Raw genomic sequence first — 20,862 nt, 5'->3', positions numbered from 1 at the left:
GGGGGGAGCAGTGTGGAGAGGGGGAAGGGGGCAGACAACCAGTGTGTGAAAGTCTGTAAATCTTTCTTTGATCAGTTACATGCTGAGCCCTAGTTTAGTATGAACTCTACGTAACTTTTAAAAGATCTTGTCGTGTAAAATAAGGAAATAGAGCTAATTTTCCACATAATTGTTCCTATTTTGGGCATCCCATTTTTAGCGTACTTGAGTGATTAGCATAAAACTTCCAGTCATTTTACCAATACAATATTGGGGGAATGGTATTAGGTACTTGGAAAATGTCTTGGTATCTTCGGTGGCATAGTGATTAATCTCTTCCCTGTTTCACCAACTAATAGAAATAATAGAATATTTCACCCCCAAAATATCATGAAGAATTGTTTTGCTAAGTGTCAGGCTAAATGAGACACCCTGCAAGTGTTTATTCAAGTGTCAAGTGATGCCGTTTTACCCGGGACCTGGGATTGCTGCAGGAGAGGAAGGATTCTCTCGCTGTCCTCCTCTCCTGGGCTGCCCAGCCGTCCCGTCCTGTCCCCCTTCACTCTCGCTGCTATTGCTGCTAAGGATAATGATGAAACCTTGCTTGGAGCTCAGACTACACAATAAAGCAGGGGATCTGTGAGATCTCCATAAAAAGAAAATCTTTAAAGTAACCAAATGGGCGGCTAATTTGATTGCAGAAGTGCTGCTACAGGAGCTTTGAACCTTTCTTCCTGTGCTGTTTTGCCAAACTAAATTTCCCTCCCCTGGTGTTAGTTCTATAAAGGAAAGTTAGACAGGTACGCACGCATGCACGTAGCAGCACCGAACCCTGCAGTTTCTTCTAATTAGCAACAAAAGTAAACTGATCATAGGGCTCCTAATCTCATTCGGATCTCTGTTGTGCTAGAGATGGAACTTTAAAAAAAAAGATCTGGCATCTGGCTTGCTTACCTTCATAAGACATTTCAGCAGCAGGGGGCGGAGGGAGGGAGCTGTCCATTCCTCTCTCCCAGCAATCCCATGTGGCTCTGCCTTTGAAAGCTACAGTTCCCAGGTAAAACTGCGCCACTCAGCACTTGAATGAATACTTGCCTGGCATCTTGTTTAGCCTGACCCTAAATTGGATTTGGGGGAGTAGTTGCTCTGGGTGGCAATGGGGTGTGCATCTATTCATCCAGTCCAGTTACGTGTGCAGCTTCATGTTTTCACAGGGTAAAAATTGTAGATTGAGAGTTCCATTCCGGGGTGTATAATTTTTTCCCCTGGATTTCACTGGATGGAGGCAAAATCTTTGTCTTGCATGGCTTCTTGGTGTATGAGTATGTAACTTCCCACCAGTCTCTCCAGAAGGATGTGAATATCCTGCACATGTCTGTCATTCTCCTTTTATGTTCTGCAGCGTAGATGATGCCAGTGGGAGCGTTCTGGTTATCTCTTGCTTTTCCAAGTAAGCAACAGAAACAGACTGTCTCCATTCTTACCCTATATAGTTATGTTCAGACGTTCACTATCATGTAAACAACTAGTTTTTATAACAACAAAAAAATGACTGCACACAGCTATTAAAATCTAGGCATTTTCTACAGAATCTATAGTAGATGGAATTTAAGCTAGTTGCTATTTCCAGTGTTGTTGGTAAGTCCTGAGAGAAGTATGTCCAGTTAGCAAAGAATTCAGCGCATAACTGAACAGTGCTGTGGATGTTTGTAGTGTTAACTTGAGTCTGTTCTGTTCTGGATTTGTCGAACAGAATTTTTTGAACTCATCTCCAAAGTGCAAAGTAACAGAGCAGACGACCAGCGAGGGCTACTGAGAAAAGAAGACCTGGTTTTGCCTGATTTTCTCCACCTGCAGCCTTGTGGGGCTGCACCTTCTTCTTCCACCCCCGAAAGATCTCAAGACTATAACAAGAGGACTGTACAACCCGAGATCAAGGAAGGACACTTGCAGCCGAGTTGCAAAACGGACTTAATGAAGAACAGCAGTGAAAGTTCACTGCTCAAAATTGGGCCTTCGGAAAGCAAACAGAAACTGTCCTTGCTAGCCTCTCACAACAGCCAGAAGAGCTGCAGTGTTCCTTTCAGTGCACCCCTCTCTCCAATTCCACCTTTCCAGCCTGACACTGTACGGAAAAGACAGTCCAAAGAACTGCTGGCAGAAAGTATACAGACAGTTGAGGATGAGAACATGGCAGATACAACTCTGGTGTCCGAGGGAGACATTAGCAGTCCCAACAGTACGCTGCTGCCACTGCAGCCGTCGCCACCCGCTTCTTCAGACAAAAGCACTCTTGCAGAAGTCATGCATCCCCCTCCAGTTTTACTAACAGGTAATGAAGAAAAATCTGCCAGCGAGAAATGCAATCAGGTATTCCCAGATTTTGACAGTCTTTAATATGAAGTGATGCACCATTAATTTTTTTCAGTATTTGTTGCTCCTGTTTACAACGTGCTGAAATCTGTGTGTAGGACCCATTCAGACAGTGGTTTTGGAAAAGAGAAATCGACAGGACAAAAGCTGCCCTGTGTTGCTGTGACCTGCTGGTAACTGCATCCTCTGCTGGCTCTCTGTCCCTTTTGCCAGCCAGCCTGAGCCATGGCCCATCCATGTCACCTACATTTTCCAAACCCCTGGTTTAGCTCACAAGCAGCACATGGAGAATATGGGGTGCCATTTGCTTAGATGTGCTCTCAGTGTTAAAATAAATCTTTTATTACCTTATTTGATGTTGACAATAACAGTACTTCTGTTGGGAAAGTCCATGTAAAAGGTAGCACACAAACTTCCAAAACACTCTTTGTAAATGCATGCATGCAATATATGCTGTCTTTATTGTACTCTGTATATCATGACGGAGTCTGGGAAAAGGAGGAAATACTACTACTTAGAGAAAAGTACGCTGTCAGAGGGTATGCATTCTATACAGAAACTCACTTCAGAACATATATGCAGCTATCCTGTGAAGATGGCGAATAGAAAGCCCCCTAACAAAGACGCATTCCTCCCCCTTCACCCCCTTCCACTAATGAGTGCCTATTTGGCTGCATTCGTTGGTGGCAGTGCATAAGGCCTCCGACTGCCAGATGCCTGCCCGGGCTGTGTGAGCTCTCCCAGAGTCTACTAAGCTTATGGAGGCTTTTTGCCCCTCTGCCCTCTTCATGTGGGTTTCAAGGGTTAGGTCATCCCTAGTGAAAGTCACTACACTTAACCATGTTTCACTATTTCAGTAGCAAGCGACTTGTTTGATGCCAGCACACTCCGTTTTATCATCTTCTGGCTCGTATTTGTTCTGTCCATGTGATTTGCACCTGCCTAATTATTACATGCTAACCAATGCTGAACCCTTCTATCAGGCGTCTCTGAAATAGTCAAAGCAGGTTCTATAAATGCTGCCATAAAATGATTAAAATTAAACTTCAAACCATCTTGTAATTGATCACTTCAAAATGTGACTATCTGAAGTGTATTTTAAGGTCCAGTTATGGACATTTGTGTGTGTGTGTGTGTGTGTACATACATACATACTATATATAGTGTATATTTTTTGAAAATTTGGGCGTTTACAAGTTAGATAGCAGTTTTGTCTGTTTTAAATGGGAGTTCATAGCTGAACAGCTGCACTCTTAAGTCTTTGCTCTTACCTGTGTTTAGTGCATGCCATATATTTCTGCACCACCTCTGAATGCTTCCACTATTTCTGTCTTCTGCTGTAATTCTGTAGCTACCTTAATGTAGTTCCTGTATACATTTTGTACCTCCCAAGAGTAATAAACTCTGTTCTTAGTTATTCAATTTCTTATTTTCTTTCTTTATCTGAAAGCATTTTATGTGTAGAAACAGAAATAGGCCTTGCCTGTGTGCTCGAGGTACATACGCACAAACACAGAACATGAGTTTCTATGCTGGAATAGCTTTCCCATTCCACTGAATGGGGCAGCCATCAGAGCTCCTGAAGAAATTTGGATCAGGGTACATGGATTTCATTTCAAGCAAAGCGAATTTCCTTAATTACATCCTTGTGAATTTGGTAAAGAATTTGCTAAATGATTATGTCCCCTGCCTCATTATCTCTCCCCCCTGCCCAGTAAAGACAACTGCCTTGACACATTATTTTATGAACCTGAATGGTTAATAAGCTCATACTGTGCGAGACAAAGACCTGCCTCTACAGGCTGGACATATGGACAGTCAGCAGCTCCCGAAGAGTTTTTTTCTTCTGCTGTTAGTGCTTTGACATAGTGTAGCTTCTCACTGCACCTGTTTCAGCCCTCAAAAATGTTGAAACCAGAGTTCTGCACTGCATGGCTTGTCAGGACTGGGGCCTCATGACATTTTAAAATCACCTTAAAATGGCGGTGGCTGCCCTGTGGCTGCCGTGAGGATGCCCTATGACTGGACATTTTGTTCTTGTCGTTACTGTTTTTTTTCTTCAAGCTATGACAGTGTTCGCAATTTTGCTAAAACATATAGGCCACAGTCTAGTCCACTGATGTCTCAACAGTAACATCTGGAGGATTCAGTTAGGTTCAGGGAATCCCCTCCCCCCACACACACACTTATGCATGCGCACATGTGCAGTTAGTGTGAAGAGGGGCTACTTGGGTGAATGGGGATGGCACTATGTGCCTCTCTGCCCCCTCCAGCTATTCCCCTCTGTTCAGTACAAGATACTGGTGCTCTAGAAGATGAGTAATTTATTTTGGGGTTGGATGGGGATACACTGTTAACTGACTGAACAAAGGTCAGCTGAACCCCATCATCTCTGCCTTCCCTACCTCCCTTACCTCCATCTTTTCAGGGTTTAGTTTCAGTTTGTTCATTCTTAACCAATTAACCATAGCAGCCAGGCAGCAGTTCAGGAATGATTTGGATAAGGATATATAGAGCTAGAAGATCTGGATAAGGATATATAGAACTGGGTATTGTTGGCATATTGATGTCAGCCAATTCCAAAACTATGACTGATTTGTCGTCAGGGCTTTACATAGAAATTAGAACGCACGGGGGATAGGATTGTGCCCTGTGGAACCCCACAGGATAGGTCCCTTACTGATGATAACTAGTCTCTAACAGCAACTCTTTGAATCAGGCTCATGAGGAATGATTTGAATCAGTCTAGCACACATCCCCTAATACTTATTTCTGCCACCAAGCATCTCAACATGATACATGTGGCCCAGTGTATCAAAGGCAGCAGATAAATTCAGTAGGAGCAGCAAAGAGGCATGGCCTTTATCTGTCTTCAAATGGCGGTCGTCCACTAATGGCCAGCAGGGTCACATCTGTCCCGTAGCCTAGACTAAAAAGAGTCCAGAGCAGATAAGTTATCAGAGAACATCTTGAGTTGGTCTGCTACTACCCTAAATCGCTTGATCTAGAAAGGGCAGATTAGAGACTGGACTACTGGGTTAGTAGTGGACGAATAACTGCCTCTTTGAGTGGCTGAGGGAAGGTGCCCTGGGTTAGACATTGATTTATAATGAATACTAAGGACTCATTCATGTAATCCTTACATGATTTTTAGCAGCCAGGATGGGCAAGGATCAAGGGCATAAGTAGTGGCCTTCACAGATCCCAGAATCCTGTTAAATTCTATCTTGAGCACTGGGTCAAAGTGGTCTATAAGTAGACCAGGTAGTGTATTAGGCATTTCTTCTGGTGGACCTATGTTACAACTGGTCTCCAGATGAAAGCAAATGTTTGATGCTTCATCAGCAAAAAACTTTGCAAAAGTATCATAACTAATTGGCCGCTTCCACACATCCTTAATGGGACAGCTTGCCACCGGAACTCTGGCGGGTTTTCTTACTCATTACACAAGACATCGTTTCCCATGTGCAAGCAGGTCATGATGATCCCGGTTTTTAAGCGTTTTTTGTGAGACCTGTTTTGGTCCATATTTATTTTTGAGGCAGATTTTCCGTGCAAATATCCTACTGTGTGAATGCATGCAGAGACTTTTTTTGCGCTTCAGAAGAGCCCTCCCACAAATCTCCAACCCCTCCTCTCACCATTACCCCTTGCAGAATGCACGATCGTATAACCCCCCCCCCTTTTAACTTTTTAAAAACTTTTTAAATGGTCCTTGTGCTATTACAATATCTATGTATACAAAGGGAATCATACTGCAGTGATTGCTACATTGGATCACTCAGCAATCAGACTGTCAGTCTAGGAACAACATCAAAATCAGAATGCCATTTCTGATTTTATTTTAAACTAGCAATAAAGCCCATTGTTTGGGAAAATCAAATGTGCTCTAGCAGAGCTTCCTCCCCCTGTGCCTCCCCCCACGGCATCAGTTGAGGGGGGGATCGGGGAAGAGATCAAGGGCTCCCGCCTCCTCCAGTCCCTCGGCTGCTGACCAGCTTGTGCGCAGCCCTCCCAAGGCCCTGCGGAGGTGGCAGGAAGCCCCACTCCTGGCTGCTGTGGGACCTTGGGAGGGCCTTGCTACTTTGCTGAGCCTTTCTGGACCTCTGGGAGCCCCAAGGAGGCAGCAGGGAGGCAAACCGTTTTGTTCCCGACTCGCTTCTTACCCCTGCATATGGCGCCTTAATGGGGATAAGGAGTGAGTGGTCGGGAACACGGTTTGCCTTTTATATAGCATGATGTGGAACCGTGCAATCGTGCTACTCTACTGTTCGCATATTTATGAAACACTTTTGCGTTTAAAACTTTGAACAGGAAATCAGTGGTAGAGAACGGAGTACTATGCATACCCAGTTTCTACAGAAGCTGAAAGACAGGACAATTGTATAGTGCAATCCCGCATGCGCTCAAAAAAAAAAGAAAGTCAAACAGGAAAGCGCCAACGTCATTTGTGATGAGGCGCAGATAAAGAACACATTTTCTGTTTTGGAACCTTCTTTTTTGTGACAAACACCCACAAAATACGCATGAGGATGATGCACATGAAAGGTGAGTTCTCGAAGCGGATCAGGAAGACGTGGCTTTGGGACAGGGAAAACCTGAAAAAATTGGAATGTGGAAGCGGCCAATGTCTGTTCCTGAGACAATAAGGCTCAGACTTTGGAGTCAATAGATGCTGAGCAACCTTGAACAGTTGGGATGGACTAGCTGATGCAATAGTAGCAGAGAAGTTACATTTCTTTGCTGCTGTCACCACCACTTCATACATCTTTCACTGAGCTCTATAGCCTGATATGTCTGATCCAGCACGTATTCTCCGACAGAATTGTTCTAGATTTGTCTAAGCCCTCTTCAGGTCTCCCAGCTCTGTGATAAACCAGAGAGCTAGGTTCTGCCACAAATGTGGGAGAAGTCAGCAAAGGGTGGCTTTCTTGATAGCGTCAAGGAGCTTCACATTCCACAGTCCCACGGCAGCATCATCAGTGTATGTATCTGGAATTCTAAAGTCCCCCAGAGCATTTCGGAATGTGGTAGAAATTATGCTCTGCTTTTCTATGTTATAAAAGTGCCCAAGGCAGTTCAATAGAGGGCATTGACGTGCCCGTCACCCCATCCCCCGTAGAGACAAGGCAGAGGCCTCTGCATACTTGGGGGGAACCGTTTGTTCATTAACTAAACACACACAATGATCTTACAAGGACCGTTGAACATCCAGTGAAAAACCAAATTAAAACAGAGGAAAATGAGATTGGCTTGACTGAGTTCCTTGTGTTAATCTGGAGAGCATGGTGTTAGGATTGGGGATGCATTATATGAGATGTGCATGCCACATACTCTAGTTCACCTCCAAATCCATGTTGCTGTAAGCTTTTAAGAACTCTGATGCTAAAAGGGGAGATTGGAAGAAAGGGTTAATTAGGAACAGAAGAAAGACTTTTTTCTAATCCTAATTCGCCACACACCCATTTTAATATGCAAGGAGGCCGAATCCATAACACCTCAAGGTATACTGCACTGGGTTATGTGTGAAATTAGGACCAGGAGTTTTGTAGCCAGCCTCAGTTCCCCCTTCACAACTCTTCTATACAGCAGGGGGAGGGACAGCTGGAAGCACTACCCTCACTTGCTCCACAGTTCAGGGTTGAGCCTGGATGAGCAGCTGCCCACTCAGCAGTCCACACTATAGGACGAGGGTGCTGCTGTGCCACACTGCTAGAGCGCATGACGAGGTAGGCAGGAAACCCCAGAGCTCAGCACTGCGCAACAGCGGGGATTTCCTAAGCAATTCATCCCTAATGTGTACAATATTATTAAAGCTGTCTCTGGTGATATTTTTACTGTGCGATTTTATTTCAAATTTCAAATAACAGTAATAATGGTATCAAATGGCAACAGTTTTTTCCTCTGTTTTTAAAAAAAACATACTAATGTCTCTCTAGTCTTCTCACTGTTTTCTATATTGAATGTTAGATTACCAAAGTCATAGTTTGCCTAGAGCAGCAAAAAAACATGGGCCAGCCCTGACTCAACTTCTTCCAAATGCCCCATGGAATAAAAAAGGGTATTTTACCTCCCTTCTAAAGCCCTGAAAGAGAGGCACAAGGTCTGTGGCAGTGAGTTACCTAGGCAAATTGCCCAGTGGGTGCTACTGGGCCTAGCAAAGTCATGCAAGCTGTTCTGCAGCAAGTTTCCTGGTGGTGGCCACTGAGCCTGGCCCTGGTGATTCCTCCGTCTTTCAAGGGATGTGACATGAGGGAGAGGGCTTTTCATGGGCCCCTTCTTTCCTGATCTACCTCTGCTCCTCCCCACCCCACCTTTGACACCAAGGCTTGGAAGGTTCAGCATTGTTGTGGTTGCCTGGCAATGCCGAAAATGGCCACCGAGATCTCAAAATGTAATTTTGTGAGAGCTCATTTGGCATTTATTTCTTACGTCCTGGTTCAGAATTAGATATATGAATGGGAGTGTAGCATCAGCAATAGGATGGGTGCCTTGGATTCAGACCAGGCAGAACTTGAAAGGTCAGCATCAGAGCCCAAGTTTGGGAACGCAGTAATCTAGAGGCTAAAAAGGCCAAATATGGGAGACTTGGTCCCTATGGCCCAGAAGCAGTTGCTTCAGGGGGTCAGGTAAAGTCCTGCTATAGTGGAAGATCTGGGACACCCCCCCCCCCATTCCCTGTCAGCCAGTCAGCTCAAGAAAAAGAGGGTGGTGTCTACAGCCTTGCACCAACACACAACATCACTTCCAGCACAAAACTGCAAGTGACATTGCACGTTGGCACGATGCTCTAAGCATCACCTCAGCATGATGACGTCACTTCTGGTTTTTGCAATGCCAACCAATAGTCGGGATGGGGGCCAGTGGCTGCACTGCCTCGCCTAGAGTACTGGTTCATCCCACCTAAACATCAAGGTTTTGGTGGAAGGTCTTTTTAATTTGTGATATGACAGCATCCGTTTAAAGAAGGAACTTATTTTAGGATTGAAAAAATCCTCGTTAGAAAGAATCTTTAGTGGCTCGTGCCCACCTCAAAATGCGGATGCACCAAAATTAAACTGCCTGACCCATTCAGTTCTGCCCACACAAATTTCCCTCTGACTCAGCATGGATTTTTCATAGTCCTTAAATGCTCCTGAAAAAGTCCGTCTTTAGCATGACTCTGAGCACTCCCAATTTATATATTTCTGATGCAAACATTCCATAGGTTCTAAAAGACACAAAGGCCTGCCAACCACGTTACAAAACTAGTTAGTGATGTCAAAATCACTAATTGCTTTGAAGCTGCATGTGGGAGCATGGAGGCCCCTTTCACCATAATTCATTCAGAAAACATTCTGAAAACAAGGAGAGAACATGCCGGCTCCCAAGGGCAGGCTGCTGCTGTCCTGCCAGACTTCAGACAGGCACTTTGCAGTCAAATTGCCGAAATAGAATTTACAAGCAAATTTGATTCTCTTTATTTAGATCTGCACTGCGTACATTTGCAAAGAAGATAACAGAACCACTAATTAGCGCTGATCGGAATGGTCACTTTGTATATTTGCACAGGGCTTTTTTTCTGGGGAAAGAGGTGGTGGAACTCAGTCGGTTGCCCTCGGAGAAAATGGTCACATGGCCGGTGGCCCCGCCCCCTGATCTCTAGACAGAGGGAAGTTGAGATTGCCCTCTGCATGGCAGCGCAGAGGGCCTGGAGATCAGGGGGCGGGGCCACTGGCCATGTGACCATTTTCAAGAGGTTCCAGAACTCCGTTCCACAGTGTTCCAGCTGAAAAAAGGCCCTGTATTTGTATACATTTGAACTTTGCACAGCAGCTTCTCTGACTTTATGTCATGTCATGAAACACATCAAGTGAAGATCTGGATATTAGGTAGGTGAGGTGAGCAAGACCACGCACCCAGGGCAGGCTGTCATAGACTGGCATCTATAGTACAGCTTCCAAAAGGCAATTCCTGTCCTGGAACAGAAATAGCCTGGAGGGATTTGAACCACCATAGTAAAGCTCAGAATTCCCTATGGAACAGGGAGCGAGTCTGCTTCCTCCAGTGAACAGGCTTATGACAGCAAGCAGTCCTGGCCATGAATGCAGAGCTGATTCCATGATCTTTAAAGCAATGTATGATTCCTTCTGAAGCAGACATCACACTGGGTGGGATGTCAGGAAAGAATAAATGTGCTTCTTCAATAGCACAGGTTCCAGGGCTATTTTTCTGGGAAAAGAGGTGGTGGAATTCAGTGGGTTGCCCTTGGAGAAAATGGTCACATGGCTGGTGGCCCCGCCCCTTGATCTCCAGACAGAGGAGAGTTTAGATTGCCCTCCGCGCTGCTCCAGCGGCGCGGAGGGCAATCTAAACTCCCCTCTGTCTGGAGATCAGGGGGCGGGGCCACCAGCCATGTGACCATTTTCAAGAGGTTCCGGAACTCCGTTCCCCCGCGTTCCTGCTGAAAAAAAGCCCTGGGTTTATCCATCGGAATGGGGAAATGAGACCCCAAGTTGCATTCCAAGAAGGGTGGGACGAGTATATGATGATGAACTGAGCCGACAAAGGAAAATGAATTCCAGTCTTGAGTTCACCATTTGGCTAAGAGGATGGAACTCCAGTGGGAACTCTTTTGATCTGGACTTTGGCAGTGGTAGGTCAAAAGTCAGCTTGGAGAGAAATGTGAAGTTGGCACCTTAAATTCTGGCTGGCTCCAGAAAGGAACTTCCAGTCTACAGAAAACCAATTAAGCAAGCAAGCAAGCCTGGGTGGCAGTTCTGTGTCAAGATTTGGAAATCAAGAAGATGGGCTCTGAAAATCTGCATCAAGATTTGGACTCATTTCCAGGAAGTGGAATGTAGATGCATTCTAAATATAAATATAAGATTTATATAATATTATATAAATTATATAAAGACTAGCTGGGAAAATACTCCTTTTCACAGCATTCTGCCTAAAATCTATGTAGCTAGTGATTGGTCGCAATTATCTGTGCTTTCTGGGATTTCTGTTTAGTTATTAAAGTTTTATTATACCCATGCTTTTTGGATATTTCCAGAAGATCACTTGGAAAGAATCTCATCCGAGGCCGATCCCCGAGCAGTGGAGTAGAGCGGGATGGCCAAGAGGGGCTGAGAGTCAAGGGGGGGGGGGCGGGTTGTGACAGCATCTAGTGGAATATGAGCAGAAAGGAAAGGGAACTTACCACAGTTCCTCTTGAGCAAGCTGTAGTGCAAGAGCTATAGCAACACATAGCAATTTCATATAATTTTAAGAAAATAACAATGTGAGTGTAGATAGAGTAAAGGAATGGTTTGCGTGCTTTTATTTAATTTACTTTTGGAAAAGGTAGGGATACAAGAAAACAGAGAGGATTGATTTTAGCATTGCACTTGCACGAGGACTGTTGTGCACGTGGAAATCTTCCATAGAGTCCAACCCAGTAACTAACAGGTCAACTCCCAGGCTTGGTTTCCCAGGCCATCATCTCATTCAGTTGATTGTAGTCTCGGCACACCTATCCAGGACATCCATCGTTCTACCTGGGTGAGATTAAAAGGTAGAAGAGAGATTGGACCCGTGCTGCATCCCACAGCATAACTACTGTGTGCTGGATCCGCAGGCACCAAGTTCCACCTTCTGGATCTGTCCTGTCAAGTAGGAATAGTAGCCCAGACTCACACAACTCAGAGCTCCAGTCCACATACAGGCTGTGATTGGTGTCATTAAAAACCAGAAGACTGAGAGGGTCACATTCGCTTTCCCATTGCCTATGAAGCCAGCCTTCCAGGCTTGCAAGCCACAGGCACTGTGCTGCCTTTACTGAAAATAGATCCAGAAAAGTTAGCAGTGTTAGTCTGTAGTAGCAAAATAGAAAAGAGTCCAGTAGCACCTTTAAGACCAACCCACTTTACTATAGCATAAGCTTTCGAGAATCACAGTTCTCTTCGTATTTTACTGAAAATGTATGCCTGTGCTAGAGGAAAATTGAAAAAGCCAAGTCACTCTGGCCTCGTCGCAAGTATGGTTACGCTCAGACCATAAACACATTCTGAGTGATGCTGCTGTTTAGCTCCTATTGATATTTCAACTTGCAAACATTTAGTTTTTCTAAAATGTCTTGAGACAGGGCATCTTTGTTCATGCCCTGTTCAGTGACAAACGGCTGGCTGGTATGAGATAGGCTAGCCTGTTAGGAGTATTTGAACATAACCTTTCCCATCTCCTCTTCCTGGGGAAAATAATTGTTGAGGAAAATACCCTAGAAGGGCTTTCCAATCGTACCTTTTTAAATAATCCAAACAAGCTAGTATGAGCTTCCTAGAAGCTAACCCTAAACCATTCCAAACTTTCGAAAACACAACTTGCCTAGTATAAAACTATCTCGTCGCAATCTCTCGAGCTTTGCTTCATCTCTAAATGTTTCTTTTGCAAGTTTTCTTTGTTGAAAGAAGTCACAGGTGAAGAAAGAAGGTCACCGCTATAGACCCCTATGGCTATTGCCATCAGACCGTTGCAGACGAACAATTCTTTACTCATTCTTGCAGTACACACACTGCAAAAGAGCACGTCCAGACCTAAATCATTCTATTCCGTAGATGCAGGAATGTAGTAGGAACTTCAAACTGTAATGTAAAACATTCAGCAACTATCTAAGATGAGTTACTGAAAGAATCACGGGCACTTTAAGCCTTGGCAAACAATCTTTATGTATAGAATAAGGAATACTTTACTATTTCTTAATTACCTTTCTGCCTGAGGCAATACAGTTCGGTGCAGTGGTTAAGAGCAGCAGGACTCTAATCTGGAGAACCGGGTTTGATTCCCCACTCCTCTGCTTGAAGCCAGCTGAGTGATCTCAGGTCAGTCACAGCTCTCTCAGCGCTCTCTCAGTCCCACCCACCTCACAGGGTGATTGTCGTGAGGATAATAATAACACATTTTGTGAACTGCTCTGAGTGGGCGTTAAGTTGTCCTGAAGGGCAGTATATAAAATGAATGTTGTTGGTTGTTGTTGTTGTTACAGCTGCAACAGCTAAACTTACCTTAGTTATATCAAGCTTTAGTATTTAGTTTCTAAAAGCATGAGAGCCAAATAATGAAGCTGATTATTAAGAGAGAGTAAAATTGGACTAACTATTGTAAGCCAATAAATGTTATTTTCCTCCCTTCCTTTCTTTTTCATTCTAGGTGTAACCCACAAACAGAAAGCCATTGTGCATGTACCTGGAGGCACCCTTCATGATCAGAGCTCAAAGAAAATTAATCAAGGCTTTAACTCTGGTGGAATTAGGAAAAAAACCTTCAGAAATGAACTCCCTGTAAATGGAATAATAGATGTGGATGGAATAGCACGGGACGATGGCCTCGAACACACTTGTGATGAACCAGAAGGGAGCCTCAGTTTTGAAGGTTTCATGTCAGAGTTGAAATCCTGCCAGGGGAGGATGCGAACAGGAGTGTATAAGACATCAGAGCTCCCATCTCTTATTGCTGTTAAGAATGAGAAAAATAAGAACGATGAGAAGCAATACAAAGCAACGTTTGTTTAAGGCTTTTACATGCTCGGTTCCAGTATTCCCATTCACCCACCCCTCTCTGAGCATTACAGGCTTGAGTTGACTTAACCCATCAGTTCCATCAAGGTGCTCAGAGACCTCAGCAGCACCTGTTGCTTCAATGCACAAATAGCACTGTTCACAGTTAGTGAGAGAGTAACATTTGTTGGCAGCATTTTGAGAAAATCGAAGCAGACGATGAAACTTGTTAGCAAAATTTACCTTAATTAATTTGCCCATGTTGCTTTGTAGAGGTTTACGCAGGCTATAAAAATCTGAGCCAGTCTCTGGACATTCCCTTTCAGAGATAAGTATTTGCACTGAATGAAGACCTCTTTAGTCTCTCCTGATCTTCATCAATGAAGGTGTAGAGGCCCTTGTGCTAAACTGAACTGGTAGCTCCCTGAATAAACTATCCCTTCTTGCCCTGGTTCCTTTCCCATTTCTGTTCTGAATTACAAGGAGATCATTTCAGTATGGGCTAGTCTAATTGATATAGGGCTTCACAGTGATTTTATATGAAAGGTACGCCACCTGCACCTCTGAGTCCAGTATTGGGAATTACATTTCTGTTTGATAGTTTCAGGTAGAAGAACCAGATTCAGGTCCAGTAGCACCAATCTAGTTGGTCAGTAAGGTTCTACTGGACCTGAATCTTGCATTTCTGTTTGACATGGGATGGCATACCTTTTGATACAGATTAGACTTTGATTGCTGGATTTGACTGAGCACAGAGCCTAGGCATTCATCATGATGTCAAAAAAAAATTTCAAGCTGTTTTCTTGGCAAGATGCCTGGAACGCACAGGATGGTGAGCCAAAAACAGGCAATGTGGGGAAACAGCTCTTCTCTGCCCGGAACCTTGGGATTAAAATTGTATGTAGTCTTGAGCTGCATTTCACAAACCAGCCCTGAGACTGTTTTGAAACACAGAGATCTGTGTTGAGGCAAGGGTTTGGGGAATGACAGCATCTCATCTTCCTATTGTTAGTGTGTGATTCGTTCCCTCTGTTCTGTCCCAGGAGTCTAGTCAGCAAGGCAGGGGAAAGGAGACTTCTGTTGCTGCTTGTTAATCATTCTCTGCCCCAGTAGCCCAGACATGCTTTGGTTTTTTTAAAAGCTTCATTCTAGCTGAGTTATGTTGTTACTAGACATGGGCACGAACCAGAAAAAACCCAAACCATGGGGTTCGTGGTTTGTGAGGTTTCCATGAACCACGAACGGGCATGGAACTGGCCCAATTAGGAACCAGTTCGTGGTTCATGGTTTGTGGGGTGTAAATGCCCCCTTTCCAGCAGGGAAAGAGGCATTTAATAGTTTAAGGGGCCCTTTCCTGCCGCTTGCAAGGGGCAGGACCCTTTAAACTATCAGCTGGCAGGCAGGGGGATCCCCCCTGAGCCCCCAGCCCAAACCTGAGCCCAAACTTGAGCCCCCAGCCCCAGCCCCTCACCCCCTCCAAGCCCCAGCCAGCCCCCCACTTACCTTCCCTCTGATGCTGGGGTGGTGGAGGCCTCCTTCGCTGCCCTGCAGGCCCCCGCAGTAGAGGAGAAGGCCAAAAACACCCTTTCTGCCCCTCAAATGGCAGCCGCGGCTGCCATTTGAGGGATGGAAAGGTCCTTTTCCGCCTCCTCTGCTGCCGCACAGGCCTGCAGGGCAGCAGAGGAGGCTTCCACCACCCCAACATCAGAGGGAAGGTAAGTGGGGGGCTGGGGCTTGGGAGGGGGTGAGGGGCTGGGGCTGGGGCTGGAGGGTTGGGGCTGGGGCTTGGGCCATTTAAAGGGCCCTGCCGCTTGCAAGCAGCAGGGCCCTTTAAACTATTAGCTGGCAGTCGGCGAGGGGGGATCCCCCCTGCCGCCTGCCAGCTGATGGTTTAAAGGGACCTGCCACTTGCAAGTGGCAGGAAAAGTTTAAATAGCCATTTCTCCCTGGAAAATGACCATTTAAACTGGCCCTTCAATATGAACCAAATGAACCAGTAGTCCAGTTTATGGAAGCTCACTTCCATGAACCCTGGTTTGCGAACCCTGAACTGGGCTGGTTCGTGGGGGGGGGGGGGGCAGTTTGGTTCGTATTTAGGTTTGTGCCCATCTCTAGTTGTTACCATGCATGTGACACAGCCTTTTATGTCTTAGAAGAATGTCCCCCACATTCCCAAGGTCTTTCTTTCTCTTAGCTGAATGTGCCCCCTTAAGTTTAGCCATCTAAGTGCGTAATACTTAATTCGTCTGACACTGGAGGAAGGAATAGCTGCATTTTTTACGCCATCACCTATTTTGTCCTCCAACAATGGAGACAGGAACAATACAGTGCCATGAGCCAGTTGTGTGGGGCCTCTCAGCCCCGATCCTGCAATGAAGCCAGAAGCTGAACGTGGTGGCCAAACTGACTGACAGTTTCTAAGTTCAGTCCCTAAGCAAAGGCCTGCTTCATCCACTCTGAATCTGGAGAGAGCCTCATACAGTGCCTCACATTTGGGCTTGTTTCTTCCCTCTAATACAATGACTAATCCATTGGATTGAAAATATTTTCCTTTTGGATACGAACTTTGATTGTTATTCGAACTTAAATAATAAAGATGTGTAATTTCAGAAAATGTAAAATTGTTATCTTACTGTCTGTTTCTCTGCAACCCCTGTTTTGGGGGTGGGGTGAGTGGGAATCATAATGCTAACATTTTTATAAGGATCTATCCATTGGTTGTTATAACATTGATAATTTCAGTCATTTTCAATACCCATTTTTTTGTAGTAAGAAACAAATTACGTAACTAGAATTTCAGATTTCATCTACAAATTTGCAAAACCCGCATTGAATTCAGCGCAATTAAATGTAAAACCATATTTTCAGATTTTCATTATAAGATATGTAATGGGCTGTAATGATATTAAAACATTATTGTTCAAAAGTGTTATTTTTAGCATCAGAACATAATTTTAAAAACTCGTTTGTGGTGAAGCAGGACTAGCCTTTACACCTCCAGCTACAAATCAAGCCAGGGCAGTAGCCATCCTGCACATCTATTGCTGCAAAGCCAATGCTGTCTCCAGGTTTGGGGGGAGCCTTTGGCAAAATGCCCTCAAACACGCTCCCCCCACTAAGCCCATGACCTATATCTGCGTGCACACAGACCTTCTTGGAAGATGGAGTGGAGTGCTGCTTTCACACCTGCCAGCTTCGGCAAGACGAACCAGCCTGTAGAAAAGGAGATGGACTCCCTCTAGGAACCTTGCACCCATGAATTGAGAGGTTGGCCCAGAGGCCCTGCAACAGCACAGGTGTGTGGGTGTGTGGGTGGGTGTGGGGGGGGCTCCGAGTTGACCTATCCTGGCAGGGGCAGATGGGCCAAGGAGGTCACTTTGCAAACCTTTTAAACCACCCTTGGGGCAGAGCTGTCGTGCTGAGGGGGGAAACAAATCCACCTTAGCTCTGGCTACCTGTGAGGACGGCAGTAGATGTGCAAGTCTGGCTGTGTGTTCAGTTAAAGGCCCTACAAGTGTGTGATACCGTCAGTTAATCAGTTTTATCTTTGTCCAGAAAATTCTTGGGATCTGATTAGACAGATCATGCTAAAATGCTATATATTTATTTTGAAGAGTATATTTTGCTTTTCTAGAACTGTTCCCAAAGCAGTGGACTGTACTGACTTGAATTACTTTTTAGAAAATTATAATGCAAAATAATCAACAAAAGGCCATGCAACAGAAAAAAATATCTCTCTAACGTCCAGCAGGACAAAGCCATTGCCTCTTCACACATTATGCAGTGCACAGGCTGGGTCTGAGTTCTCCACTCTGTGTCGGATGTACACAATCACTTGTAAGTTGTGAGTTTTCCTCAGTTTCTGCAACTGCAGTGCTGATTTCGGATCAGGACCACGGTCACATGGAGAAAGGACAGCCTCTGCCACTCCCTCCCCATACCGTTCCCTCAGCCTAAAACAATATGGGGACACAACTGGGCCTGTTGGGGAAATCCACGTATATCCTAGAGAATATGTGGGATTAGGTTTCCCACAATAGTCTGCCCTGTTTGTGAAACAATGGCCGTTTCCACACTACTCACCTTCATCCAGAACGCTGCGGAACGTTGCGAAAAAAACACAGAAGATAGCGTCTTCTCGTGTGAGAAGACGCTATCTTCTGCGGTTTTTTCACGACGTTCTGCAGCGTTCCGGATGAAGGTGAGTAGTGTGGAAACGGCCAATGACTGAGGGGAGACAAATGAACATTTGCAAAAAGAGGTATTCTAAAGCTCTGAACTCATGATGGCCTGGAATCCACAAAATTGGTACATTTAGCCACTGTTAGCTTTTTTACCAAGGCAGGATAGAACTGTTTTAAAATATTAAAGCAGCAGAGCATTATTGTTGTTGTTTGTTGTTTGTTGTTTGTTGTTTGTTGTTTGTTGTTTGTTGTTTGTTGTTTGTTGTTTGTTGTTTGTTGTTTATTGTTATTGTTATTGTTATTGTTATTGTTATTGTTATTGTTATTGTTATTGTTATTGTTATTGTTATTGTTATTGTTATTGTTATTAAATGCAGCAGAGCATTATCTGAGCTGAAATTGGTGGTTGAGGGGGTTAGGGAAGGCTGAGAGGCACTCATAAGGGATTATTATTAGTTTCTTTGAAACTTTCCTTGAAAGTTAATAGACCAAATTTATCTATGGCCTTGTGCTATTGGTGGTCATACAGCCCAAGATGGAGGCATAATCTGACTCTGACCTGCTAAAAGATTTACTGTAGCATGTGTTTTTATGAAATTAGAAGAATCTGAAAACAAAGCATAAGTTTTAGACATACATTAACAATGCCACTGTGGAAGCACTATGTAGGGACAGCAAGATAATTCACACGGCAAACAGATAATACAAACTATATACACAATGGCATAGTTCACAGTCCCATTCCGTTTATAAAAGCACCTTCCTGAGCCATCCAGCTATACAACTGCCCTATTCCCGTTACAGAAATGCTCTCCCTCCGTTTGCAGAACGACAAAAGCGTGAGCCCCCTCGTGATCTTCTCAGGCAGGTCATTCTACAAAGGGGTGGAGGCGCAGCAGAGAATGTGCATGCAAGGGAAGTTGTTGATCTCACCCATTTGCAGTGTGGTACCTGCAAAAGGGGCCATTTCCATACGCCTTACCTGCCTGCGGAACATTGCGCGAAAGACTTGGAAGACCGCGTCTTCTCGCGCAAAATTGCACCAGGAAGACCCTGTTATCTGGGAGTTTTGCACAAAATCATGCAAAACTCCTGGATAACAGCATCTTCCTGGCACGATTTCCGGGTCCTTCACGCAATCTTCTGCAGGCAGGAAAGACGTGGGGAAATGGCCAGGCTCTGCCCAATTGTGCAAAGCTGCTGTAGTAGAGTCTAGCAAGAAGAGCCATCTTATAGAAAGATAGGAGGATCCAAGGCTATGAAGGGTTTTGTATGTGATAGCCAGTACCTTGAGTTGGTCTTGGCAATTGACGGGCAGCCAGTGGAGTGACTGCAGAATGGGAGTAGAATGCATGAGTTTTTGCAGCTGTATTAACTTTATTTTGCAAGACTAATGCTGAGTTTAGTATAACTCCTAGGCTCTTAACTGAATCAGCAAGTGACAGCTGAACCCACTTGTAATGACAAGTGGAAAGCACAATGTCCTTTAGGACCTCAGCCTTCCCACCCAGCATCACCTCCATCTTGTCAGGATTCATTTTCAATTTATTCACTCTTAGTCATTTGACAACAGCAGTCAAGCTCAGGACCTCAATTACATCACTGGGAGATTTGGATAGAGAGATCCAGAGCTGGGTGTTATCAGCATGATGAGAACCAATTCCAAAACTACAAATGATTTCTCCTAAGGGATTTACATGAAGATTGAATAGCATGCGGGATGAGACTACGTCCTGTGGAAGCCCACAGGGCAAATCCCACCTTGATGATAACTCGTCTCCAATGGCAACCCTTTGAGTCTTGTGCGTAAAGAACTATTTAAAAGGATAAGAAAGGACATATTCGAGGTGGAGCGGCATTTCATGCCAGTGAAGACATGGAGACTAAAAAACTAGAAATCTTAATAAATACCCACAGAGAGAGAGAGAGAGAGAGAGAGAGAGAATTATTAGATATGAAAATGCCAGGTCTGAAATGCAGGGGTATATGATCACCTGGCTGAGCATGATGTTGAAATGGAGAAAGAAATAAGGCAACCAGCAGAATACAAAGCGGTGACTTCAAGTACCTTCACATTTAGGGAGATAAATGTGTGTTTTTGTCTTGGGGGAAAAATTCTAGACATCATAAACAAGTGTGCTTGGGTCATGGAATGAGTAGAGGAGAGGACTTGGTCCCCTGACTCAGCTGCAGGAACTGGTTCAAGATGTGAGCATTACACTGATTGGGAAAAGTGATTACAGCGCTAAGCCAGCATTTCTAAACCTTGCGGGGGAATCATCTCTGCAGCTGATGAAAGCTTTCACTGTGCAGAATGCAAAAAAAAAACCTCTGGGAAGCAGGTTGGATACTGAATCAGGGTATTTTGACCACGAATGCAGAGCTCTGGAGAGAAATGGAGCCAGCACTGATTTAAAAAGCCCAGTGCAGAAAAGATCCACATTCCCCAATTTTTTTTCCAATAAAGTCACATCATGGCTTCTTTTGAAGCACAGAATGCTTCCTTTGGTGTGAAGCCTGGCCCCGGCCCGGCCTTTTATCCTCCCCGTTATCTCCCTGCATCATGAGTGGCTGAACATCAACCAATCCAATGTTTTTTTAAAAGAAAAACATTTTAAACAACAACGTTGCATGTTGGTGCATTAAAAAAAACCTTGCAAGTTTCGTAATCATATCAGCTGCAATACGACTAAGAGAAAATTTAAGAATGGACTAAAAAGTATGTTGTGTGTGCACGCTATGCAAAACAGTAAGAAGTAAATCCCTTTTAATTTTTTTTAAACAACAGTGTTGCCATATTGCAACAT

At 44.5% G+C, this 20,862-nt stretch overlaps 1 protein-coding gene across 2 annotated transcripts in view; it reads left to right on the top strand.

The window, feature by feature from the left end:
- The window catches only part of RGS12 (regulator of G protein signaling 12), a 96,091-nt gene extending 80,778 nt beyond the window's left edge, over positions 1–15,313 (top strand). For both annotated transcript variants that reach the window (XM_054999230.1, XM_054999231.1), the window contains 2 exons: positions 1,733–2,311; positions 13,525–15,313. In XM_054999230.1, the coding sequence (XP_054855205.1) occupies positions 1,733–2,311; positions 13,525–13,886 (941 nt within the window). In that variant the 3' untranslated portion in view covers positions 13,887–15,313. The remainder of the gene's footprint in view (positions 1–1,732; positions 2,312–13,524) is intronic.
- The last annotated feature ends 5,549 nt before the right edge of the window (positions 15,314–20,862 follow it).

This window comes from Eublepharis macularius, chromosome 15, assembly GCF_028583425.1.
Source record: "Eublepharis macularius isolate TG4126 chromosome 15, MPM_Emac_v1.0, whole genome shotgun sequence".
Lineage (NCBI taxonomy): Eukaryota > Metazoa > Chordata > Lepidosauria > Squamata > Eublepharidae > Eublepharis > Eublepharis macularius.
Note: the sequence above shows the minus strand (reverse complement) of the source record. Positions and strands in the feature narration are given on the sequence as shown.